Genomic DNA, 26907 nt, shown 5'->3' with positions numbered 1-26907 from the left:
ATAACAGTCAGACGGCAATTCATAAGCCCAATATTTTGCCGGGCTCACAGCTGACGTCCGCACGTTCATGTCTCATTATCTCAAATGATAGGACATGCTCGGCAGCATACATATATGACTACATCATGTAATGGTTTAAGGCCCTATGGGTATGTAAGTTAATGTTGTGGGTTATAAGGAGGAGGTTTGGACACCATGGAAATAAGGCAATAAATAGTTAAGTGGATCAAGAGGGAGTTCATTTGTTAGGGGTTACCCAACAGTAAGGTTAGATTATTCTAACATAACACGAGTACATGGGACACTGAACAAAATGCTGAAGTGACTGCTCATCAGTTGAGTTGTAACTTTACTTCTACTCACTTCAGTTCTCTTTTCCACTGGTCAAAGATCCCACTTAAACCCGCTAAGATCAGGCTTTTTTGTGCAATGGGAATGTGTAAACTTTGCATTTACACCTGGGTCAATTGACTCTGCAGCTGACACGGGTTTACATGCTAAATTCCGACGCGCAAAGTGATGACGTGTTATCAACATCTGGTGGTGGCGTGTAAATAAAGAAGGAATTTGGGACATTTTATCACTGGACAGTGTTGGAGTTGGAGCCCCGTTCATTTCTATGAAAGCTGCTCAGTGGTGTTTTGAAGCCAAAAAAGCTCGACGTCCCAGCTATGAAAACACCTGGATCGCCGACCAAGCCGGCTAACTTGTATATACTGATAAAGGTATTCGGCAAAGGGGAGACAAAAGGAAGTGAGGAGAGCTTAAGGAGATCCATGTCTCGTAGCACAGCACAATTTTCCTCTCAGTCATGTCACCAATCCATACCTTTCTTTTGTGATTTCTTTTCTTCTTGTTCTCCTCGCAGACCTCTTCAAAATGTCTCCCGTCTCGCCTCATCTCTACCGTCACCCTGTCATCAGTCCGTCTTCATCTGCTCCGTCGCATACTGAGGGTTTGTGCCTGTGCTATAAGCTCTGCTCCGAGCTAAGGTTTCAACTCTGAACAACAAAGGAGATGGCGAGGAAGAAAAAGACAGTCTTGGGGAAAAATATACCTTCGCACTGACTAAAAAAAATTTAAAAAGAAAGAAAAGCTGAAAAAAGCAAAGGGAGATACGGAAATCGAATTCTATAAAGCAAACAGTAGACACGTACACACATGCCGCAGGAGTTCTTTCCCAGATGGCACAAGGTAGGCTCTTATCAGCTCCTCGGCACTTTCTTGGCAGCTCTCGTCCTGCTTTGCTTTGTCTCCCTTCCCTCTCTATTTACCCTATTCTCTTTGGTGAAAGCGACAATAATTTCTCTGGGGGTTCCTGTGAACCCAATCCCAGACCCAACAGCACAACAGCATTAATAATTTGCCCTGGGACTGAGTAATGATATTGTTCATACACGAACGCACCACGAAGATGAATGAAGGGCCTAGTGGGTCTCTCATTAGCAAGAAGAAGTTCCTTAGGTCCGTCAGTATAGCAGGTTGTGTGTAAGAATGGAAAGATGGTCAGTGGTGCTGGAAGGACAAAAGAAATCAAAGATAATTTGTGTTTGTGTGACTGAAGGTTGAGCAGCTCCTCCGTCTTTGCCATCTTTGCCAGCCTCATTGTCCAATTTGAGCCTGTTGTAAAGTTTTATGTTTTATTGACTCAAAGACATTTTTCATCATTAGGATTCCAGCCGTATCATCGATAAACAAATGAGTCTGTGATATGCTTACTTAGGTCCTAACACGTCTGGAACAATTTATGAACTATGAACCATTAAATCTTGTTGTCGCAGCAGCCGATATGAAATAACAATATGAGGTCAATTGATATGTGTGCTGCGAGGATCAATACGGTCGACACATGCAAGGTCTGGGTTTTATTTTCTCACGGGGAGCGAGGTCTCACATCGTCGGAACGTCGATGATCACAAACACAAACACAGCCTAATTGATTCAGATTGATCTGTCAAATCACACACAAGGCAAGGCCACGAGGGCTGCTGGAGGGAGAGCCGGGCAACTGCTTGCTTACTTATGTAGTAACTCACTGTGTTACACAATCCACTGCACAACAGAGCACGGCTGCGTACGTGTACACAAATAGAAACGCTCTGTCAAAACGTAATTAACCAAAATAATTTAAATTGAATTTTAGGTCTGGGTCCCGAAAAGATGGCATCTGGGTTCGTACCCGGACAGCGGCCATTTTGCTAACAGTTTGGGTGGCGTACCGCCTCGTCCCTCCTCAAATCTCCTACTGGTCATAGAAATGTCTCCCTTCTCTCAAATATTGTAGAACTAGATTGGACTTGGCTTGTGGTGCTCACAGCATCCATCACCACCCGCTTATAGTGCATTCATGTGCTGCTGGAATAACTGGAAGAATGCAACGCCCGCTCAAGTCCAACCAAAGTAACAACTCAGAAATTCTGAGAAAATTTTGGTACAACAGTTGCCAAGCCGCCATCATGACATGGCAGACGAAAGTAAACATCAGGTTGCATATTTGTGAATATACTTCATGACAGGATCGATTTCTTTTGTTCTTCCTTGTCACTCAAATACCGTGATGAAATGCAAAACATCGTCCACGTGGCTCCCACATTCCTAGTTGACGCACAAGAACACACCGAGGTCAGAAGAACGACCTCTGAACTCCGGGAGGGGGGCCATCCGAGAAGCAGATGAATGCAGCAATTGGCCAAAGTTATAGCTTAACCTTGGAGGACGTCACTAACGTTTACATCCCACACCGTCACGAGCCTCTCGTCCTTGAGTAGACATACGCTTCCTTCTGTGATACGGTTGGTGGGTGTACTTCGGGAGAAAGAAAATAGTTCCTATAGTTCCGACATGAAACTGCTCACGACCGTGTCTGTGGATCATCTTGTGGATTATCTTGAGTCATGATTTCTTTAAAGAGACATTGCTGCTGAGTTTTTCAAATGTATTTTTTTGGAGCCCTGAACACAATGTGACACAGAGTGCCATCTAGTTTCATTATATTTGAGAAAAGGCAGACATCTCTACGTCTCATATCTCCAGAACTCTGCAACTGGCAACAAAACTTTCTAGTTGGATAAATAGCAGTAAGAGGGAAAATATGCATTTTGGATTTTTGGGTGAACTGTCTCTTTAACCGATCGTACCATCAGTACCTGAACTTTGTCCTTGCATGAGCTCTTAGCTCAAAGCGATGCTAAGCTTAAGGACAAGGCCACGAGCGTGTCTGCAGATTCTTTAGTGCTGTTCTGTGATAAATGAATCAAATCAATTCACAAATTAATCTATTATTGAATTGTTGAATCATTTTCGGTTGATTGATCAATCCATTAACTGAAGAACTGTCTCAGCACTTTAAACAATACAAAGTAAAACTGACAAAACTGATGAGCACCATGTAAACACAGATGATTCTTGTTAATTAATAAAAAAAGGACTGAAACATTTCAATGTCCATTAAAATACTTTGTAAATGCTAATTAATGCAGTATTTGTCTCATTGTCATAATTAGCTCATCTGCATCTGAGCACGGAGTGGAACGCATCTTAATTTAGTGAAAACAAAATCTAGTCTACTTCAAAGATAAAGATGACTTAAGTGACCGAAAAAAGATTAACGAACAGAAGAGGTTAAAAAATAATTAATTCTTTAATAAAAAATACATTTATAAATTCGGCAGCATGAACTTCTCTTGAACATATCCATCAACCCAGGAGGAGAGAAACAATGAAAACCAACTGTACATCAGGCATTCAAAACACATTCTGGGAAGCAAATACACATAAATGAGGAAGAAAATGGCGAGTTGGATTGAAGGAGAAACAGCAAAAATGATAAAAATGACTTAAAATAGCAGACGGTGTCTGAAGAAACGCAGACTAAACAGAAGAGTTCTTTAACATCGGAGTCTCAACACCACAACGGGAGAATGTTGCTTTAGGTTGATCATAACACCACGAGGTTCACACTTAAGTCCTTCAATACAACTACAGCAGCTTGGTATAAGACGAACAACACATGAACTGACTGTGGAGGCACCGCTCGCATCAAGCTGTGCTTCTGCACCGGTTAACAATCAGCTTTACCACGACACATCAGAGTGGCAGAACTGACTCTGGATCAGTGTTTAAGGACAACTTCATCCTACTCTGGGGAGGAAAAGTGAGTCACCAAACATTTCACACTGTTTCCTGTGCATTCAGTGACTTGGATACATCATGACAGATATGAAAGCTCTTTTTACACGACTGGATGGCACTGACAGACGGACAGGATGGGAGGTTACAGGTTCTACAGCAGCCTTATTGCACACGGGAGAAAGGTTTCACTGGAGGTTGTCGTCCAAAATCAGTCCTTTATAAATATATTCCAAACATTTTATTTTCTGTTAAGCCTCTTAATGTGCCCGGGCTGATAGCAGGCTTGTTGTGGTTGTACATTAGCTTTTTTCAGAGGCCATTTGAAGTTTCTGCACAAACAGATTGTGTTCAGACCTGTCATACCGGGCTGTTTGTGGACATACGGAGGGGCTGGTGTCTGTGTCTACATGTGGACATATTGTAGTTTAAATAGATGGGTACCAGTTGGCAAAGAAGGATCTTTTTTCTCTACAGAGAGAAGCACCAAAGGGATCATCTGTGTTTACCATAAAAAGTGTTTTTGACATCTTGTTGACCACGTAAAAGGGACTTTTAAGCCTTTTATGTCCTTTCTTTTTAGTAAAATCCACACGTCAAGAGAACAAAAGGCGGACAGGCCCAAAAGTTCTTACATTAACCAAGTTATGAACCATTCCTTGCTGAGGGCTCCACTCTGTCAATGCCCGGTCACAAGATGTATCGTCCCATCCAGCAGTGACTGAGTTCACCCAGAGCTGACACCTCCTCCCAGTTTTAAATTATTGCCCCCAAAGCTGCTGACCAAAATATCACAGTCGTGGTTTTAGTGATGATTATGGGACAGGATGTGCGCCTTGGGGCAAATTTCACTACGTTGCTGTTATAAGCTGGCAGTGTAGTCTGGGTGCGTACAGAAAATAACAGCCTGGCAGCAGTTTTCAGCTGATGCACGGGGGTTCTGTGTGGGCAAAGTGCTTAGAGGGAAGGAATAAGGAAAGACTATATCAGGGGTGAAGGAAGTTTCCACTGAGTGGGTGGCCCTTTGTTGTCCAGCCACGTGTGCTAATGGTCATACATGGTCGATTAACTCAGGGAGTGACGCATTTAAATTAACTAATCGCCTGCCCAGTAATGGACATAACAGTCTTCTCTTGTCTCTGAGATGGTGTTCAAAATATATTAACATTATATATCAATACTTTGTTCACAAATACACAAATGTCTCAATGTAAAGAGTATACTACTTATACCCTTTGAGTATAAATTAGACAGTTTAGTAGGTCTTTAAAAGAAGTGAATCCTGGACAAACTGCTTCTCTGAACAGCTCAACCAGTAACTCTGAGCAGAGACTGCAGCACTGCGTCAGTGCTGACTACCGTCCCTCTCGTAACTTTAAAATGTATTACACAAATTATTGAGGAGACGAGCATTGTTTTTTTTTGCAACAGCACTTTCTCGGCACATTTTTCCTCGACACCACAGCCTTTCAGCAGCATCATCACATCCCTCCTCTTCACAACTGTAAACAGGCCAAATTATTTCCTGCACAATGAGGCCTGGACAGCCAATTCAGTATTAGCTTTGTTGTGCTTATGTGTGGTCGAGGTAAACTACGTTAGTTTGTTTTTCCAATTGGTCATCAAAACAGTTGTTTTCAAGTGGCACTGCAGTCGGCAATTCAGGAGATGTTTACGCTTACTAGACTGTCTGCACATACACATTAAAGTATTTAGATTCACCAAACGAGAGACCGGTTTTCAGTCAAACTGAACGAGTTCTTGGCATATTCTGACAACATACAATGAGCTTGAGGCAAAGAATGGACCTTTTATATTGAGCTGTTTAACTCGAGGCCTCTTCAGATAGACTTTCAAACTTTTTGGTGCTGTTAACCAGAGAAAAGATTCAAGGACAAGTTCATCCAGTCATTATCTACTCAACAACATTTCTGGAGTTTCACAGCAAAACAGCATTGCTGGATTCTCCGAAACAACTGAAGTAGACGGGGACTTGTTTTAAGAAGTAAAATAAAACAAACGCACAAACCATGATATGGCTCCATACAGCTCGTCCGGCATAATAAAATTCTCAAGTTCCCAAATTGATTTGTAAGACAATATTTACATGGTTGACACAAGGGAGAGCTTGTGCACCCACTTCAGACGGGTTGCGTGCTAACACAGCTTAGCAACTACAGTGAAGAATTCAGCTTATAAAAGAGTGTAAATAACGTCTTGGATTATGCCGGATGCATGGAGTCATTTGATTGAATATTTTTACATTGTGTTTTTTACGTTTTTAATCGTCCCCATCCCCAAAGTCCACGTCTACTTCAGTTGTTTAGGAGAATGCTGCAACACTGTTTTGCTGTGAAGCTCCAGAACTGCTTTGTGTACTGCGAAACGTCGGCCGGCTTTCCATTGGCATGGGGAGTCATTCAATATATTCCAAATTTGACCGAATTTTCATATACTGATCTATTTTTGTGAGGCAAAATGCTCTTCAAACAGGTAGGATCCGTAATAATAAATAGTTATTTTTCACAAGCTGAGAACAGCGGACACTAAGGAACACTTTGCATCACAACACAATAGGTGTTTAGTTTTGGCTTGTGGCCGACCATTAAGATTCGTTTGAGCACCCCTGCTTTAAATTGTCTTTCTGCAGTGCGCCAACAGTGTAACTGCGGCGCTGACGACACATGTAAGTGGATCTGACTGAGTATTGTAGCACGAAGGATCTGTGACACTGGGGATCTGTTACTGTTGATGACACATTTCAGGCTGACCAAATGAAATTGAAGAACAGTGTCATTTTTTGTCTTTGAACAGCTTTAAAAAAAAGAAGAAAAAAAGGTAGATGGTGGTCTACATTTTCTAAATAAGTGCAGCAATCACATATCTTTGTGACCCAAAGTCTTCTTTTCGCCCTCAGGCTTAGTTCCTTTATCCATGTTAAGTATGAATGGAGCCGTAATAGAGTTTGGTATTTTGTGCCAGTTCAGAGAAAATGTGCTTGATCCTTCCATAGTCAAATAACGGTCTTCTTATTGGAGGCGTGTCTGAAGCGTAAACAGGTCAGGAGCAGATTCACCTCCTCTGATGATGTTTTACTGAGGATGAAGTTCCAATCAGAGCTCAGCGGCTTGAGATTCCTGTCACCGTCTGCAAATAGAAAGAGGCTTTAGATTAGATTGAGAGAATCATGAGATGAAATGCTGAATCCTCCTAAATTAACTTGAATGATATTTACATTGTCTTGCAAGAGAGACTTCCACTTGTGAGACTTTTAAGGTGAGATGCTCATTAAATCGCTCAAATATATACATTTCTCTATAGAAAGAGCAAAAAAGCAGAAAACTTTCCCAGTCTAGCAGTTAAATATGACTCTTAGCCTCACTGACAGAGAACAGCAGCATTCTGATTGCGTCATACCGCTGCCTGTTTCCCTGCTGTATACGTCTGCTCCAAACTTTTCCAGGTAACTCACATTTATTCATATTTAGAGGGAAAACTTCCAGCAGTTAAACCCAGCGAGGAAGCAGATTTTAATGTTTTCCAAAGACAGATGTGACCAAAGTGACCTCATGTGAGCATGTGGAGCCAGGTCATAAGTGACTGAGTTCAAGGGCCACACATGCAAGATTAAATAAATGTTTAAATGTAGAGGCTCTGGGTGCTGACAGCACTGAACTATCAAAGAAGTTGGGATGGATGGATAGTAATATGAGAGTACAGTCCATTCAAACGTATAGATTCTATACAGGGAATTCATAACCTGCAGCAAACACACCTACTGTATAGCATACAGTACCTCTGTCTGGTTGTGGATCCATAGTTATCTAACATCTGAGTGCTGGCCACCTCCAGGTTCCAGTCACACATCTCCAGCAGCTTAAGACACTCTGACCTGCTCCTCAGACCCAAACAGAACAGCTGCTCCACCTGCAGAACGACAGAAAAACAGAGATGAGAACAATCTTACAAAGAAAGTACAAAGAGATCAGATGAGATGGGATATTACTGTATAGCAGAGTCACAGGGTCGGCTACTCTAAACAGGAATCCAGGGAAATACTGTCTCTTGTTCCACTTCACCAGATGTGGTTAAAGAATATCATAATTATTACTGATTAGTTAATATTATTATTGTAATGTTGACCCTCTATGAGTCCCCTGTAGGACTTGCTGGCATTTTTTTGTTCACCATCAGGCAATTCAATAATCTTGAACAAAATCACTTCAAATGTGACGGATAGCCACGTTTTTTCTCTAGTTCTCCATTTTCTATTCCGGCTACTGTTGTAATAAATCTCTAACATGTAAAATCTGAATAATGTTAAAGGCAACCACCCACATAAGGTACCTTATGCCAAGTTCCCACTACAGGATTTTAGTCCGATCTTGCCGTGGCAGACAGTTTTTGGGAGATCACCCACAAAAAGCCCCGGATCAGAAGGAGGACCATCAGTATGTGTGAACTGTTCAAAGACCCGATCCAGGTGCTCGGGGACAGCTCACTGACATGAACCTTACATCTGCTGGATATCTACCTGGCTAAATATCTGGTTGAGTCGCAGATGGGCCAGAAATGAGCTACAGCCAATGACGGCAGACACTCCTCTCTCCCTCCCTCCTCTGTTGTCATCCACAGTAGCTCTCTGAACCCAGTCTTCTAATGCATCTATTCGTATGAAGTGGGCACAATGATCGCTCATGATCGATCGTTTCCATAAGAATATATATACACAAACTGTTCAGTATTGGTAACTGTGTCGTCCTTGCTTTCTGCGCATCCTCCTAATCCATTCTCTCACACACACATTCTCTTTCTTCCTTGTTTTTTCAGCACACAAACAACTTAGACTGCTTGAACCACATTATTCCTGTGACACATCTCATGTGTCATCATAGTGTGTGAATCCTGAACAGTCGTGTAGTGTGCAAAACACCAGGACAGCAAGACTCCCAATTACAAGACAGAAAGTTGTGTAGTGTGTTCAAGGCATTAATCGGTAACTGGGGCAACTGTCTAACATTTTTAATCCAACTACCTATGCTGATGTCGCTATTGGCAAGCAGACAGAGTGACCACCGCAGTAACGGTGGCGACGCAAGATGGAGGAAAATGCAAATTGGTTGGTGGATTTGTCTATAGGAGAGAACTGCAGAAGATGAAATCATTTTTTCCACTCGTTCAGGTGAGAGTGTCTGCAGCACCAGTAAGCGTGTTGTGACATGATTTCAGCCTTAATGCAGCTCAGTGTCTTGGGCAAAGATACTTCTGTTGCTCCAACTGAATCTGAGACCTCTGGATTGCATTTTTCTTTATCCTCTAAACGTTGGAGCCACTATTAAGGAGCAGTCAAGTGCTCCCTTTGGCTCACTGCCATCCAAAAACATCCTCCATCTTTTCACAGTGGTCCCAACCACGGGCAGCGAGGAGGGTGCTGCAGACACATCAGAGCATCTATAAGCTTTTTTTTTATCTACAGCCGGCTCATTGCAGCAGCAATGACTTGAATTTCCCTTAAGGTTCAACATAGCTGCTCTTATCATGTAATATGAAGCTATAAAGTAAAAAATGACATTCAGCAACTTGAAATGACTATGTGTTTACAGTTATGTCCTGTGTAAAAACAGGTTATTACAGAAAAGGACTCAAGGCTGACCCAAGAGGCGCTGAGCTGGATCTCTGAGGACCCCTCAGCACCACAACAGTGTTTACCACTGAGGACCACTGAGCTTCTCTTTTAGTAATTGCATCGCTGCAACATAAGCGTGCCCTTCGTAGGGTCTTTAGTTTGATGGACTCGAACCATGAACTGTCTGTTGCTCGTACTTTGTAGAAAGTTTTGTTTTACTAACTCACTTTGCCTTTCTTCTATGAAACTAATATCATTTTTATCTGCCCCTGGCTTCTTATCTAACTATTTATTTTATGTCTGCAATGTTGTTTGTGAACTGGTTTGTTTATATGGTACTTTGATGCTATGCAGTACAAACAAATAAAGGCAGTAAAAGGGAATTAAATGTCAACAATATAACTGGGTGCATCTATAAATAAAACTTAATTAAATGATTTAAATAAGTTGAGAATAAGAAGTATAAAGCTTGTTTCTTCTCCTTTAACATTAAACCAGTTGGTAAAGTAAATAAGTGTATTATCATTGTTTTCTTTTACCTCTACCTCCTTCCTGTTTCTCAGACCATTTCTTGGAAAGATTTGGGATAATGTTAGAACACACCTCAACAAAATTTATAACAAAGTTCTATTTGTTTTTAGACATTTATATACTAAAACTAATTTGAGATTTTCTCTTTTTTACAAACTGATTAAGGTTAAGGAAAAAATATGTTAATGGTAACAAGTTTTATATTCTTTTTAATACCTTATTTTTCTTTTTTTTACTATTATTTATTGATTTATTCAATTATATTTCTGACTTTTTATTAATGCAATTGCTACAGAATCACAGTATGAACAACAGATATTGGAAACATACAGTATTCAATAACTGTCTTCAGTGCATCAAGCCTTTTCATGGTGTGCTAATAAATGCTCTCACCTTTAGATAATGCACAGCTTTCTGCACATTCCAGTTGTGGTTCTGGAGGGCGGCTTGGCACTCCTCTAGTGTCACCCCATGAACTGCCTCCTGCACCTGAATCACACAATGACAATCAACAGTGTTAGTCTCTGCAGCATCCAACAACACTTACATTCCCCTGCCTCTCATTCCTCACTTGACCTCGGTAGCGCCTTCAACACTTACAACAGGAGACTGAGTGCTTTCTCAATTCAGCATTAATCCCTCATGTACAAACCTCCAAATCTGACAACCAAGTAAGATTCTTCTACTTGAAAAGATTTTATACCTGTTTTTGGCACTGATTGAAGCTCTTTTGTTCACTTTTAGCTACACCTGAAAAAGCTGATGATGGGAATCTGAGTGCAGAGATTTAAGCATCACTGGATTTGATGAGGCTTTTTTCAAACAGTCCCCTATCTCATCACACACTGAATTATATTTGTCTGAGTTCTACTAATTATGTTTATTCAAACCTTCCTTAAGCTAACTCTGGTTTCAACAAAATCACACTGACACTGTGTTCCCGCATGTGACGGGACTTTCTAGCAGCATAGTCGTTCATTTTGTGTCTTTATTTATACTACTGTGCTTTTTAAACTACTACAGCTAATAAATGTGCGGTGCACGCCTTCATCCTGCATTGAACTCCTCCTCTGCAGTTCAGTTTATACGTGATCCCACATTCTCAACGCAGCTCGTGTGTGGCCACGGATCTAAGTGTCCATTGCAAAATGCCAAGTGGCTGATCGATGTAAAGACCATTGCAGTGACTCTGGCTCTGGTTCGATCAGGTTTAATCGGTGTCAGAATCAATTGCTCAGAAAAAGACCAATCAAACTCTGGTTCCACGTCTTTCATGTTCAATTCACAGCAAAAATGAACGTGGCCTTTGTCTCAAAAGAACGCTTGCATATTTTTTTTAATTAGTTATGAGAAGTTATAACATTTTATGCTTTTTAATTGTGATAGAAAAAGTTTTGTACAGGAAAGATATTCAGATGTAATTTACAGTTTAATTAGTCTAAATTCACTGGCTTCAGCTCCAGTTTGAAAACGTTTTGTTCTCAAACATCAATCATAATTCAGTTCTGATAATGATTTGAAGTTGAATTGGGAGGTAATCTGATTAATTAGTTAAAAGCTGCTACTGTGAGAAAAATGTCAGATTGCTCACTCTGACTCTCAGTCTCTCACAGAAAGGCAACACACATTCAGCACACACATTTCCCCTACGAGCTCTGGCCAGAGCGGACCACCCATAAAAATTACCTTCTGTTGCCCCCTTGTGTTCAGTGTATGGGCAAATGTAGTGTACAGTACACCTTAATGGTTATATAAAGTAAAATGTTAGGTTGCATTCAAAAGCTATATTAACCGTAGCAAAAGTTTAAACTGAGAGAAGATTAGCAAGTCATGCATTGAATAAGCACCAAACACTATTATATTTCATTTAAAGTCTTCTTGTTACTTCTTTGAACAGTTCTGCTGCATTACCCTGAGTATTGCACTCATATTTCAGCACTTAGCTGTGTGATAATGACAGTAGAAACTCAGAACAGATAGCTATCTAGTGTAAGGACTTTTTATCTAGTTTACAAAAGCATCAAAGAAGCATTAAGAAGGACACAAGGTCGACTATCTTTTGCAAGTAAACTATTCAACTGCAGTGGTTTAACATCCATCATGAAAGCGAGAGTAAGAACGGTCAGCACTTTAATTCCTGAAGCATTAAAAAGAAAATCCAAACATCTCTGGCCTTACCATTTTCACCCTGTCAGCTGAGTTCCCTCCTCCGTCTGTCCTGATGCAGGAAGCAGTGACCATTGGCGCTGTCAGCCCATCTGAACAGACGCGAGGGAGACTAACTGATGTCTTCATCCCTGACCTTGGCCCACCCAGACTGCTGTTATTGTTGGAGGAGAAATTAGCCTTCAGCTCGCCTGGCTGGACAAGCCCTTGTCCCTGGGCGTGTCCCTGCAGAGTCTGGCTGCTGACCACCATGGGTCTGACAGTGGCCGTGTTGGCTTGCCGTAAATGTCTTTCCTCCACACTGCTGGCAGACAGGCTCTCCGCCTCCCTGAAGAAGCGGTCGTAGCGGTCGAGGTACGGGGGCCTCTCTGGGAGAAGGTAATAGTGGGTGTTGCTGACTTTACGGCCATCACGGACGATGGGGAGGATACAGGGGCCCTTGTTGGCGGCGTCCTTCCCCTGCGCTTGGATCACTTTGGGTGCAGCATATTTAGGATCTGAGGCGAAGCTGTGTGTGGTGGGCATGAGTTTACCTGGAGAGGTGGAGAGGTAGGAGCCGTGTGTGTGTGTGGAGGAGCAGGAGGCAAGGGGAGCCTGCATGATGGAGGGGCTGACAGAGTAGACTCTCTGCTGGGGGGAGCCCACCACCAGGCCCATGGGGCTGGGAGTCCTGGAGCCCGGCTGGGACAAAGGGTCCCTGGGAGGGATCTGAGGTGGTCGGTCCTTGCCTGGGCCTGAAATGTCTTCTGTGGTGTCAGCCAGCGTCGGAGACAGCGAGAGATCCCTTGACCAGCGAGCAGATGTGTAGTCCCCCTTTTTTATAGGGCGAGGGGGTATGGGGACCCGGGGGGGAATCTGGGGTTTGTCCTCGGAGGAGAGGACAGTCTGCTGCGGTCCCTCCTGGTTCTGTGGAGTCTGGGGACACGAGGCCAAGCTATGGGACGGTGAGCCCGACCGGGCAGCACTTCCTGTCGGCACATTGAGCCTCCTCATGCACTCTTGCTGGAGTTCTTGGAAGATCTCAGCTGACTGTGAGAAGGAGGTGGACAGGCCCTGGCTCTGCTTGCTAGGGAGGAAGAGGTTGTCCTCGAGGCCTGGTCTGTCTAGACCCCTAGAGACAAGAGCCTCACTGTCCACCTTCTGTCCAGGACAGAGAGCCTCATCTGGGTGACTGACTTCACTATACTCCTCTTCATGCTGCTGCTCTGAGCTGTTAATGGAGCTCACCTTTGTGGAGAGATTTACAAGAGATTTACAGCTGAACTACATGATTATTAACATTAACATTTGAATTATCAATTACAAAACCAAACAAATCTTATTTAACTATCATAAATGACAAATGAAAGCAGTTCATCTTCACATTTAAGAAGCTGGAACTAGCAAATGATCAACATTTTTTCTTGAAATGCTTGATTATCAAAAAAGTTGGCAATTAATTGACTAATCATGTAAAATGTGCTGTATCACCTCCTACCGTACCTCCATATCGTCTTCATCTTGGGCTACATCATCATAGGCCGGGGGTGGGGGTAATGGCCGGGCGTCCCAGTCCACGACTGGCGTAGGGTGAAGGGGGCGGGGTAACGACCTACACGGGCTCTGAGGCGGAGTCCGGTCCAGGATGTTGTCTGCTTCCAAAGCTAGCTTTGCCAGTGAAGGAATCTGCATTTCAACCACCGGGGAGGGGGAGGGTGTGGGCGGGGGGAACTCCTCCCCAAAGTCAATGAGGGACACTTCACTGTTGGGGTTGTAGCCTGAGCCTGAAGTGCGGCCGCTCCCCTGTCTGGAAGCAGAGACCCATGCAGCGGGTTTCAGTTTTAAGCCTTTGACAGAACCCGTTTTCCGAAGTGATAATCTCTTCAGTCCTGCCGAGGTCAGATCCTCATCATTGTTAACAGGGTCATAACAAGGCTCTAGGGACACAAACACAAAATGCATTATTACTAACTGAAAAAAACTTGAGGGTGATGACACCAACGTTCTTCAAGGTCACTTCACACCCCAAAATACAAAACACACCACTCCAAAAAAAGTCGCCAGGTTTGAAGTTAGTCCTATAGTGCACAGCAAGGACACTGCACACCTGTTAGAGGGACACAGAGGTGGAAAGATGGGTGAACTATTATGTTAAAAGGGGAAATAAAAGTAGGCGACAGAATCACTGCAAAGACAAGCAAAGAAAAGACAACAAAGTACGGGATGTACCTCTGAGGAGTGGAGCTAGGAGGGAACAGAGGGGGCAGGAGCAATGGGTGAGGAGCTGCTGAGGGAAACCAGACTTACTCTTGATTAACACTGCTGGTTGAGGAGGGCGGGGAGGAGGCTCCTCTGGGTAAATTAAAGCAAATCCCGCCATCGCAAAGGAGAAACAGAGAAAAACAAAAAGAAAGCAACAAAGACAGAAAAGTCAGGGAAAAGAAGCAGGAAGCAAATGTCAGATTGCATATGTTAGCTTTGCAAACAAGTGTTAAGAAAAAGGAAAAGCAATGTGTGTGGCGGCCATTTTTAAAAAATCAAAAACTGCACTGCCATAAACTTAAAACTTTAACCCACAATCTGTGGTACAAATGTTAATAAAACAATATAGTTGCACCTTTTAAACATGCAGTCTTATCATTTCACAACAGAACATGTTTGACAACTAAATGTTAAGTTATTACGTTTAGTTTTATGTTGCTTACATTATTCAGTTAATGTTCCTTTATAGTCACAGATGTGACTGTATGGCTCAGCTCTATATTTTTCATTATGGTCAGTTAAGAAAAGTGAGTTAGTTTTTCATCTAGCAGAAAATTAATATATATTATACTTGACATAAATAATCAAAAAAACTACAGAATGGTCGTTTAAAATGAGTCCTGATCAGTGGTGCCAACTAAAGAGTTTGAACCCAAAGATGGTGGATATTAATTAATAATGGTGTTGTGAGAGTTTTTTTTTTCTCCTTGGTATTTGTGAATCAGAATGTCTATCATCATGGCGTGGGATACTTCCTAATTTACAGCTCTTTTACTCACTTCTAGATCGTCCTGGTAGCTGCGTGGGCCGAGCACCACTGAGGTCTACACCAAGGACATCAGGAGGATCCATGGGATTCCCGAGGTACAGACTGAAGGGAGAAGAGGAACAGACTTAATAACAGTAAATGTCACAGTACTGAATGTAACTAACCTGGGTGATGTTATGTTGGAAAAGGTTGATGGTCATGTAAAATATTGTGCTACTGTCATCTATTGGTGAGAATTGATACTACAACTCAGCAAAAAGTCAGACTTTTACCACAAACTTCCTCAATCAGGAGACACATTCATAAAGTGATGAAGAGACATTTAGACCATGTAAAAGCGTTGTGGTACATTTTGGCACTAAGACTAGAAGCCGACAAACTGACGCTGCTCCTTACTCGTCAATCCTGTCAGGGAAGCCCCAGCAGCGATGAGGGTTGCTGTCTCCGTGTCCTGTGTGGATGAAGCTGTTCTTGAGCGGCCGGCTGATGTCATGAGCTGACAAACCTGCGACAGATGTCACCACGTTTCTGGGGAACTGTCCAACCTTCAGGGTCCGTTTGTTTTGACCTCGCCACCAGTAGTTCTCCGCCCTGAAACACAGAAATACTGAGGATGAAACAGGAGGAACCACAGCTGTTGACATGGGGAGTCATCTGCAGGGACATTTAACATTAATAACTAATAATACATACAGCTAGTTTAGTAGAAATCCAAGATCTTTGAATTGGTGAGTATTGATGGGTCACTTATGGCTAAAACAACTTAAAGATCACTGTGGAGACCTGTGGCCGCTTTAAACACTAAGTCTCAGTAATGAGATTAGCTGGTGGGTCTGTTAAGTAAAAGTGAAACACTTATGAACACCCACCTCCCCTCTATGATGGTGATGACATCATTGATCTGGATGTGGAGTTTGTCAGGCTCGTCAAAGTCCTGCAGAGCGCACATGTCTGTGGGCATGGTCTGAAAAACACACAAAAGTGACACATGAAACACCAAAGTAAACTTTTATGAGTGGGCAATATTGTAAACTGGTTGTCCAAGTCCTTCCAGGTGACGGGATGTTTCAGTTTCTACTTTGCAGTAACTCCACCAGGTGGAGCTAAATGTCCATTTATAGGGTGCTGGATTTCTGAGGGAACACTGGCCTCTCCAGACCAGAGGTGTCAACATTATTATCAAGTGTCTTTTGCAAATAGAGAGCTAAGGAAAAACTTAAAGTTGAAAAAAATAAAGCTTTTTCAAATAAAACCTCAAAACTTCTTTGGATACCTAAAAGACAGCCCTCCTACCTCAAGCAGGAACTCGCGCAGGGCGACAAACGTGGGTCTGTCATCTGGTTTCTGAGCCCAACACTGCAGCATGACGTTATAGATATCTTGCGGACAGTCTTCAGGCTTAGGGAGGCGTTCACCTTCTTTATCAATCTTGTGCAGGATCTAAGTTTTTTTCACAAGGGAGAAACAAATTGGAAGAGGAAAGATGACAAAAGCAGAATATATCAGTGTAGAATTGAGAGTTCTCCCACTGTTAATCCAGCCTCAAGATATTTTTCCATACATCCTGTATTTACCTGGCTCCCATTAAGACCCAGCCAAGGCTCCTGGCCATGTGTGAACATCTCCCATAGAGTCACTCCAAACATCCACGTGTCTGTAGCATGGGAGAATGTTCTGGTTTTCAGGCTCTCTGGGGCGCACCTGGACGAACGGACAACAAACTTCAACATGGACAGTGCAGTGAATCAATTATTAAGTCTGACCATGCTTACTTTTAAGGTAGTTTTTTCTCGCCACTGTTGTCAAGTGTTTGCTCATGAGGGAATGTTTGGTCTGTGTAAATTAATTAAGGAGTATGGTATGTATGGTTTTGTTATGAATTGAGGCTATATAAAATGAAACATCAACTAACGTCATACATGTGCAGTATATGCATGGAAAACAGTAGAAAGAATGATAAATTGGTAGCTAAGTATTTGACTGACTCAGAATCTGACACTGGAATGCAGCTGTGACCAATCAGAATTATCTGTGAAAATTTTCTGCAATAAAATAAATCTCGCTCCCGTCCTAACCACTAAAATCACTCATATCCATGCCTGGACTACATCCAAGCACAGCTTTGGTGATTATGTTGCTCTCTCTGTCCACCCACCATGCAAAGGGGACCTTTCGATGCTCCTGCATGACATAGTGCTCGTGGTTGTTCGGCAGCGCTCTCATCAGGCCAAAGTCACCTATCTTCACTCTGTGAGCTGAGGCCAGCAGGATGTTCCTGAAGACAGAGGGTCAAATGTTCAACTTAACTTTCTGTGCATTTTTAATTTTAACACCCAAGACTGTTATAGAGTTCCGTAATAACCTCAGAAAAAGTCACTGTACTAGAGTATATGCACAATTGGGGTGCAGCTTTTCATCATAATCTTCATCTGTACCTACAATTTAAGATTATTGCCGTTTGATTTGAACTCAAAGTTTCGCTTAGGTGGCCTACTACTGATGCCATCAACACACTCAAGTTCACAAATGCTCTCAAAACTCTCCAAATATAGTGGCAGCCACAAAGATGAGTAATAGGAATCTAAAGGTTTTATACATAAGGGTTTTTTCATGGGAAAATGTGGGAGATATTACATTTTTGACCAAAAGTCCAAAGAATTGTTAAACTTGGATTTGACCCAAAACATGAAATTTAAATGCAATTATGGCTTTGGTGAATGGCTACAGCTCTAGCAGGAGACAAACTACTTCATCCAATTAAATGCTGACAAATGTTCAGAGTATGATCCATCCGTGTAAAAATATACACTAAGAATGTTGTCCATGGTGAGTAATGTCTGAACGCAGCCCTACAACTCAGGACCTACTGCAGGTTTTAATTGAAAGCATCTAATAAACCTGTGATGTATTAACAATACAATTCACCATCTGGTACTGCAGCTTATAAAATCAGCAGACTGTCACTTCAGCGGTCCAGCATTTAAAACCACAGCTTGAGAAATCTACCGTAACAGCCGCATGAAGTCTTTACCATTGTATCACAGCTTTAAGTGGGAAAATGACTCATTTTTACCAGCTATTAAGATTTTCTCAAGCATTCACAGCATGTCAAAAGTAAAGTGAAAAGTGACGAATTTGGACAAGGCCAAGAGCTTAGACCACCCAGCACAGCTGGCCAACCAGTGACTCATCGTGCTGTTGGGCCAAACCTCTCTGTAATGGCCTATAAATTTCTGGGTGGAGGAGACGGAGAAGGAATATAAATAATTTAACATGCCTGTAAAGAAAAACAGGTTTCATAGAGAATGTGAAGAGAATACACCCTCTTCAAAAACAGGTTTTTATAGCTGCTAAAATTTATTAAATCAAAGTTTTCTGTCTACCTGGCTGCCAGGTCCCTGTGGATGAACCTCCTCTGCTCCAGGTAGGCCATGCCACAGGCCACCTGCACCGCATACTGACACAGAGTGTGGATCAACACGGGGCCCTGAGGACGCACACATCGCAGACGCTCCAGCAGAGAACCGAGAGGAGCCAGCTCAGTCACCTTCATGACATGGAGAGAGAGAGCGAGGGAGAGGGTGGGTGGGTGAAAAGAGGAACATGGAAATCACCAGCAAAAAGAAAAGAGAAACCGATGATGTAGAAGAGAAGAGAGATGTGATGTGAGTTGGAGAGGAGGAGAATAGGAGGAAGAAGTATGTAGAAGAAAAAGGAGAATGTCATCATAACAAAAATACACCAGAGCAAATAACTGGAGGGTCATAGTGGGATGAAAACAACAAAGCTGAAAGGTCAGCCTTTATCTTAGCTCTCCTCGCTTCCTGTCTCCCTTCTTCTCTCTCTCCACTCATGACAAAGGCCTTAAGGTGCTCGACCTGATTTTAACACACTGTAAGGTCATGAAGCCAGCTGAGAGAATGCCTGAGAGGGACATCTGTGCTGAGTATGTGTGGGTGGACGTGAGAGGGAAGCGACTGACGTACACCTATGTGTGTGTGTGAATGTGTGTTTCTACTGATTTGTCCTCCCTGTGTGTGTGCGTTTCTGCGAGTCCACTACCATCTTCATTGGGTGTGTGAGCACCACACCGTAGAGGCGAATGAGGTTCTGGTGGTCCAGGGAGTGCATGGCGTTGACCTCACAGATGAAGTCCTCCAGAGCGTCGGGCTGGCTGAACACGTCTGTCTTCAGACACTTGACAGCTACATTCAGCTGGAAAAAAGAGAGATTTCAGCCTTTAGGTACGATTTATATGGCAGAAGCACTTCTAAAAGATACACATAGACTCATCATAAAGACGGCATCTGGAGTACACTGAGTCATGCTTTTATTTATTCCTACATCAGCATATAAAGCAAACAAGATGCCTGTTTTAGCAAAACAACTGTAGCTGTGTGACCAGCTACTCTCTTTAACAAATAGTGGTAAACTTATCATGTAAGATAAATGTGAAGTGCAAGTCTCCTCACCACCTTTCCTGCAGGTGTCAGCCACTCTCCTCTCTTCACCACACCGAACGAGCCGTCCCCCAGCTTCTCAAACAGCGTCAGGTCCTTCTCTGGGATGAGGCAGGTCAGCGCCTGCTGCTGCTCGTCAAGAGGAGCACCACCGCTGCCAGGCTGTGTGGGCAGGACTCCCTCCCCAAGGCCAAGCGGAGGTGTGGGAGACAGCTTACGAAAAGAGGAGGCCGGCTGGCCCTGCTGGGGGAAGTCTCCTCCGTCTGGACGCTTACCGCTAAACACCTGGTGAGGAACAGAAGAAGAGAAGAACAAGGTGAGCAAGAGTGGGGAACTAAACACCTACAGTACAGAGAGACAGAGTGTAAATGTTTATGTGGGAGCATCCTTCTAGCTGTTTATGTTCATATACATTATCTAAGAGTGAAAAGGCCATGTTTCTTTGTTTACAAGTATAACAACAATACATTTAAAATGAACTGAACTCCTTGTAATAGCATGAACCCTAACATGGGATAAACAAAGTGTCGACAGCTGCCTGAGGAGTTGAAATATCCCTCACGAAGCTCTACATTTGAGTTTTATCTTGTGACTTTATTGGTCTGAGCTCTCTGCCTGGTCACTTTGCACCAGGCTGGAGAGTGGGGTTGGAGATGGAGGGAAGACGCCAGACACTTGTTTCAATTATGAAGTCTATCTCCAACTCTTTTACATATCTGTCAGCCTCACTGAAAACTTCCCTCCCACACGCAGGACTGACCCATGCACCCACAGACAACACCAAATGGAAGTGATAACAGTTCAACATTCTCTTGCGCCCTTGTTAGCAACAATGGCAGCAGAGGGGAGGTTTTCCTTGAAGATATCTTTTCCTTAACTTTCTGCATAATATTTACACAACCAACCAGCAGTACTGGCACAACAAGAGGTAACAACATTTAAAGCAGCACAAGCAGACCAATAAAAGTCTCAATGTAGCCCCTCTGTGTAGTTATAGTCTTAATGGAAGTGCGCGTGAGCTTCGACCGGCCTCTCTACATACCAACAGAGCCACTAAACCAACTGTAGGTGCTAAGAACTTCAAAGCATAATTCATCATTCAGTATCAACAGTGAGCCTCGTCATCTTATCTTGTTCTTCCTTTCCTGCTGTACATGCATGTCTAGCCAATGTGTTGTACAGTATGTGTGTGTTGTGTGATGTGAGGAGACTGTGGTTAGAAAGCAGAGTCAAGCTATGGCCAGCAGTCAGACGATTTTAATCACTGACTGATACTGAATTTCTTCCAATATTGATATATATGCTGATATTTGCCCATATAACTGCAGTATAATAGTGATATAAAACATATACATATAATGTATTACAAAATGAACCATGAGAATTTTAATAAACTATAATCAAAAATAGTAGTGACCAGAAATTATGAAGTATTAATACTCAAAGTCATCATAAATGCTTTTTAATGTGTTATGATTATTGTTATTCAGCACTCTGAATATTTAGGACTGCTTATAACTATGATTATACAGGTCTTTAGGTGCATTATAACACATTTCATGTACGTAAATAATGTGTTATAATGCAACAACATATATGCTGATACTGATATATCTGTGATAGCTGATATTATCAGCAGATATTGACCTATCAGTATCTTTTGATCACCACCACATAATGCTTTAGATGAGATCATTGACTTACATTCACAGGAAACTTGACTTCACTCTAATCATTACTTTCCTAACCCTTAACCTGACCTTAACCTAACACTAAACCCTAAAACTGAATGATTACGGTACATTATGGGGACTTGCATTAACTTTAAAAGTTACCATAATGTGACTGTGTGAAAAGATGTATGTCCCCACAACATGAGTAATGTCCACACACACCCACAGACACAAACACACACATACCAACGATAATGGGACAGAGAGAAATTTCCTGTCTCTTAGCTTAAGCACTGACAACACAGCAGGAATGACTTAGCTGTTAGGAAGTACTCATTAAGAAGCACTATTAGATTAAGTCAACTGACTGTTTCTGTGTGTGTGTGTGTGTGTGTGTGTGTGTGTGTGCGCGCGCGCGCTTAAGAGCTTCCCATTCCCCTAAATTTGAACCCGTACAATGTGTGTGCTGTGCAGAGCCATTAAGGGAAACCTTTGTTTTGTTGAGGCCCTAAAAGTGACTGTTTACCAAAATAGGAATGCACTGACACTGGTGCTGATACTCAGGGGAACAATATCAAGCTACATATCAGATAACATACCAGGTGAAAGAGGGTACCATCCACCACTGATTTACATGCAACACATCACATACACATAACTTTCTCTTGAATCTAAAGCCAAGTGTCACATTCATGAAGTGAATTATTGGCTCGTAAACAAAGGTCAGTACTCAGAAACGCCATCGTCAGTGAAAAAGAGGTGTCAGTGAATCCCCAGTGCCAGACATATTTGACTGGCCAGATATAAACAGTAGCGAGAGGTGTGTGGTTTCACATTCACACTGGACCAGACAGACATGACATAATGCTGCAGACCTTTTTTTAAAAAAACACCACGTCTCTGTGGTCACTGTGTGGCGAGTGGGTTTCAAATAGGAGGCTCGACATTCAAAAGATCCCGGCTATGGCAGCACAGCACATACACACATGTGCGCACACACGCGCACACACACAGGGGGCTGAGGAAGCAGATTACTCAAGCTGAGGATGGTGCCAGAGGGGGAAACAGACAGGTGTAATTATAGAAGACAAGCACGACGACTTCCACTGAGAACAGCCAACACACACAAACACAAACACACACACACACACACACTGGCAATGTCTGCTCAGTATTCCCTCACACACTTCATTCCTCCACGCGTTGTGTGTGTATCAGACTCAGTATTAGATCGTGTGTCTAAGGTTCGTTTCAAATGTTCTACCTTTAATTTTTCAGCCTTTATATAAAGAATGTAAACAAGTAAAAGACGTGGTTCTGTCTCTTTAAGAGAGAAACTTTATGCTTCATGAAACAACATTTCTGTGAATGCAGCATGCTCTGAATCTGTGTGTCACCAACTCTTGTGACTTGACTCAAGTGTGGATGTGCTCGTTGTCATGCAATGGAATGTCCCCTACAGATGTGTATTTGTTTTATATAAATAAGTCACAGAGCACACTGAGACCTCCTCTTTAATGACCACAGACCTTCGCACACATGCAGTCAGTACTTCAGAAGCTTCACCTTGACATTTTGTAAACACTGTGACCGATCACCAAAGCTGTAGAACTAAATACTTGGAATCTAGTCGCGAAAATGCCGACTTGTGACTCAACTTGGATTCGTCTGCCGTGAGACTTGTTGATCCATAAATATTGAAAAGTAATATTGTGCATAGTTTTTGTAGCACCACACAACCGTCATTAAGGATTCACGATATATATCTGGCTGATGACTCCCCTTAAGCAGACTGGCATCTGCATTTTAAGATATTTATGTTAATATACAATATTTACTATACTGTACTATACTATCTATCCATCCATCCATCCATCAGGGGTCTCCCTATTTTTAACCCTTCTTCTTGTTCCCAACAGTCATTTCTCCGATTTAATCACCTAATTTCATGCCGATACAGATTAAATAGGTGTTTCTCTGTTTCTGGCGGGGTTATATGTGATGGTATCTGGCAACCCGGCCCAGAGGGAGAGGTGGGCATGAGCAAACGACTCTGCCTGATGTGTGTTACAATTCCTCTGCTCAGTTTACCACTGAAAATTGATGAAACTTGAGATATACGCTTCCAGATTTCTTGGATTTTTTAATAACTTTTAATTGTACATTTGTTAGGATTAAATAGATAAAGCAGTCTTAAGAATAAATACACGTCCTTATTTTACTAATTACTAATTTTTTTATGTTTTTTATTTACTTTACATTTAGCTATGACTTTCAGACAAAATAAAAGTCATTTTACTTTCACATCCTCGCATCTATTCTATTAAGGAACCATTTGCCGATACCCCAAAAGGCTTTTTTGACAGCCTTACTTCTGTAATCATATGTGTAATCATATCATCTGTATAGGGGGTAAGTGTAAGGTTCCTACTATGTATTGTTCATAAGTTATTGTGTCCACACTGCGGCCCACAGGCAGACAGACGGACGCCACTGTGGCGACATAATGTCAAGCATACCATATACCATACTAAATGAGTCCTGTGTGTGTGTGTGTGTTTGTGTGGTATGTCTGTCTATGTCTGTCACCTTGCTCATCCAGGACTTGCGCTTGCACATGGCTTTCCTCCTTTTCACAGCCTCCCACAGTCGTCTCTGTCCTTTATCAAAAAACATCAAAGAAAAGAGAAACGCAGTAAAGGTCAGCGGTAAACATGAAAGGAGGCTTACGGGTCTGCATCAGAAAGAGGAAATACAGAAAAAAAACTAACACTGGAGAGGGAAGAGAGAAGATGGAGGGCACACACTATGTGAGAAGAGATTGGATAGATTGAAAAATTGGGAACAGCGAATACAAGAAAGTAGAAAAGATGGAGGGTGCAGAGAACAGAGAGCTGAGTGGAGGAGAAAGATGTGAATGAATACATGAGCAGGAGAAGGGGGTGTAATTAGTCTTAAGCGGCTCGGTAGCCGAGGCCCTGAGGGCTTCAGTAACTGGATTTCAAACACACACACATACAAGCAGTACACACAAAAGACTTGGCACTTAAGTGTCCTTCCTATTGTGCCTAATTACCAGCTGTGGCTTTAAAATGATATTAGGGGTATTAGTGATGGAGGATTTGTTCAAGCTATGCTCAGGGTGAGCCAAATGACACACGGGCATTACTGCAGACAAAAGTAACACTTGAGGTTATATTTAGATGTAGAATATCCCCCTTATATAGTCAGACAAAAGCAAAGACAACATTGGGAGGACATTAACTTAGCTTTGAATCTCTCTGCAGTGTATAATTAACAGATGAAAATGACGCATAGGTGAAGAGAATATCACTTCATAAGGAAAGATCAGGGGAATGCCAGTCTCAATGTGTACTTGATAAAAGAGAGGAGCTGAGGAGACAAATGCTGCCTGGTTATGATTATTCAAGAATGAGCAAGAGGAGCAAAAACACGGGAAACATGCCAGGCAGCCTGACAGCTTCCAAAATTCACTCTCTGATCTGGCTGAGTGCATTTTAATCATAAAATCCCCTTGCTTATCTAGAAAAAGTGACTATTGAAGAAACCAAGTCACAGTTGAAGATTAGTACTGTCTCATCTGAAGAAATGATGAGTCTACAGCTAGCAGCTATGTTATGTTGTACTTTGAGCTAAATGCTAACATCAACATTCAGACAGTCTGTTGATAATGCTGACTTGCTCACAATGAAAATGCTAACATGCTAACGTAAGCAGGAATAACGATAACCATGTGCACCATCTTGGTTTAGTGGGATTGGACGCTAACAGTTGCTACACAGCTGAGGCTGATGGGAACGTCACTTGTGTTGCAGGTATTTGATCAGATCATAAACCAAAAACTGTTTAAACTTAAAAGTGTTTTTTGGGTTCAACATTAGAGTCATTATAAGCGTCAGTAGGATTTTTCCTCTGGGAACCATGTACAAAATTGACAGACAAACACTGCCATACTTAAAGCCATGCTGCTAAAAAGGAAAGAGGAATCAATGTGCAGCAAGAAAAAAAGAAGTGACTGTCTTTTTGGTGCGAAGAAAAGAAAATGGACGTTTGGAATGGGCGCAGAAGGTACGTGATGGATCGTACAGCTACCACTGCACACGATCCATTTATTATGTTTAGTGTAATTTGATGTTATTTTAACCAAGACTATGCACACCAAGTCTCATTTTTGTCTTACGTAAAAGAAAATACACACACACACACACATAGAGTTTCTTACCAGGTCGACCCATGCCAATCTTCTCCAGGTCTTCGTTCTTGACGTAGTCGAAGTGTGACAGCCGCGTGACATTGAGGTCATCTCGGATCCGTAGAAAGTACTGCTGCAGCTGCACCTCCATCAGCAGCTCCAGCAGCCATTCTGTGCCTTCCTCACACTGCATGCTACTGCCCAGTTTCTGCAAAACACACACAAATAACACAGGAAATTAAGTTTAAAACAGTTTTCTCAACACTTGGTCTCAAACCTGCAAAATACAGCCACATAGAAAGTCACTGAGCAACAATCAAACCATTCTTCTCTTTGAAAAAGAGAGGAAACTGAGCTCAGATCCATTGTGTGCTGTTTACAGCACACTGAAATACCTGCTTAGAGGCTCAGACATTCACATCACATAGTGCATGGGTGGTTATAAATACATGTATACACTCAAAAAGACACACAAGTTGCACACTGTGTTGCCCAAATTGACATCACATAAACAAGGACATGAAGGGAAGGGGGCCAAATTTAGCATGTGCTAAAAACTAACTGTGCACTCATTTTAGTTCACAAGTCATGGAGACATTGATTACACAGATCCTGTGTCATTGTAGTGTTAATACACCACTTGGTCAGCAGTTTATCTTCTTCAAAATATTTCAATGACAAATAGATTCATATATACTCTGGAAAAAGAGTAGTAGTATTTTGGGCAGATACTTGAGATGAATGATTCACATCTGGGGTCTATAAGTGTCAGTGAAGTCAAACGGTTGGCTCCTAAACAATCAGACCGCAATATGTAAACTACGTCCCTTCATAAGACTCTGAGTGAGACCATCAATCTTCAACGTCACAACACACCATCACAGCTGAAAACACCATCCATCACTGTCTATTTAATCCAACAAGCTGTAAGTAGCACAAAATGTACCTAAAATTCAGCTTGGGCTTCTTCATCGGGCTGTTAGTCATGATGATGGAGTTCAATTTAAGGTAGAGAACCTCTACAAGAGTTCATCTACTCCTCCATTACACCTGCCGCTCACACAGTATTATTCACAGTGAGCCTGTAAATCAACCGAAAC

The 26907-nt window shown here is 42.2% G+C and overlaps 1 protein-coding gene across 1 annotated transcript in view; it reads right to left on the bottom strand.

Moving 5' to 3' along the window:
- Positions 1–3621: 3621 nt before the first annotated feature.
- tnk2b (tyrosine kinase, non-receptor, 2b) overlaps positions 3622–26907 on the bottom strand; it is a 37648-nt gene continuing 14362 nt past the window's right edge. The window contains exons 2-17 of the mRNA XM_073491905.1: positions 25838–26015; positions 24184–24254; positions 19934–20206; positions 19524–19676; positions 18845–19008; positions 17617–17736; positions 17036–17162; positions 16755–16901; positions 16331–16425; positions 15858–16052; positions 15472–15563; positions 13934–14367; positions 12464–13678; positions 10679–10774; positions 7925–8055; positions 3622–7275 (exon numbers count right to left, since the gene is read on the bottom strand). Of these exons, the coding sequence (XP_073348006.1) occupies positions 7269–7275; positions 7925–8055; positions 10679–10774; positions 12464–13678; positions 13934–14367; positions 15472–15563; positions 15858–16052; positions 16331–16425; positions 16755–16901; positions 17036–17162; positions 17617–17736; positions 18845–19008; positions 19524–19676; positions 19934–20206; positions 24184–24254; positions 25838–26015 (3498 nt within the window). The 3' untranslated portion in view covers positions 3622–7268. The remainder of the gene's footprint in view (positions 7276–7924; positions 8056–10678; positions 10775–12463; positions 13679–13933; positions 14368–15471; positions 15564–15857; positions 16053–16330; positions 16426–16754; positions 16902–17035; positions 17163–17616; positions 17737–18844; positions 19009–19523; positions 19677–19933; positions 20207–24183; positions 24255–25837; positions 26016–26907) is intronic.

This window comes from Pagrus major, chromosome 21 (genome assembly GCF_040436345.1).
Source record: "Pagrus major chromosome 21, Pma_NU_1.0".
NCBI lineage: Eukaryota > Metazoa > Chordata > Actinopteri > Spariformes > Sparidae > Pagrus > Pagrus major.
The sequence above is the reverse complement of the archived record's forward strand: the minus strand, read 5'-3'. Positions and strand labels throughout refer to the sequence as shown.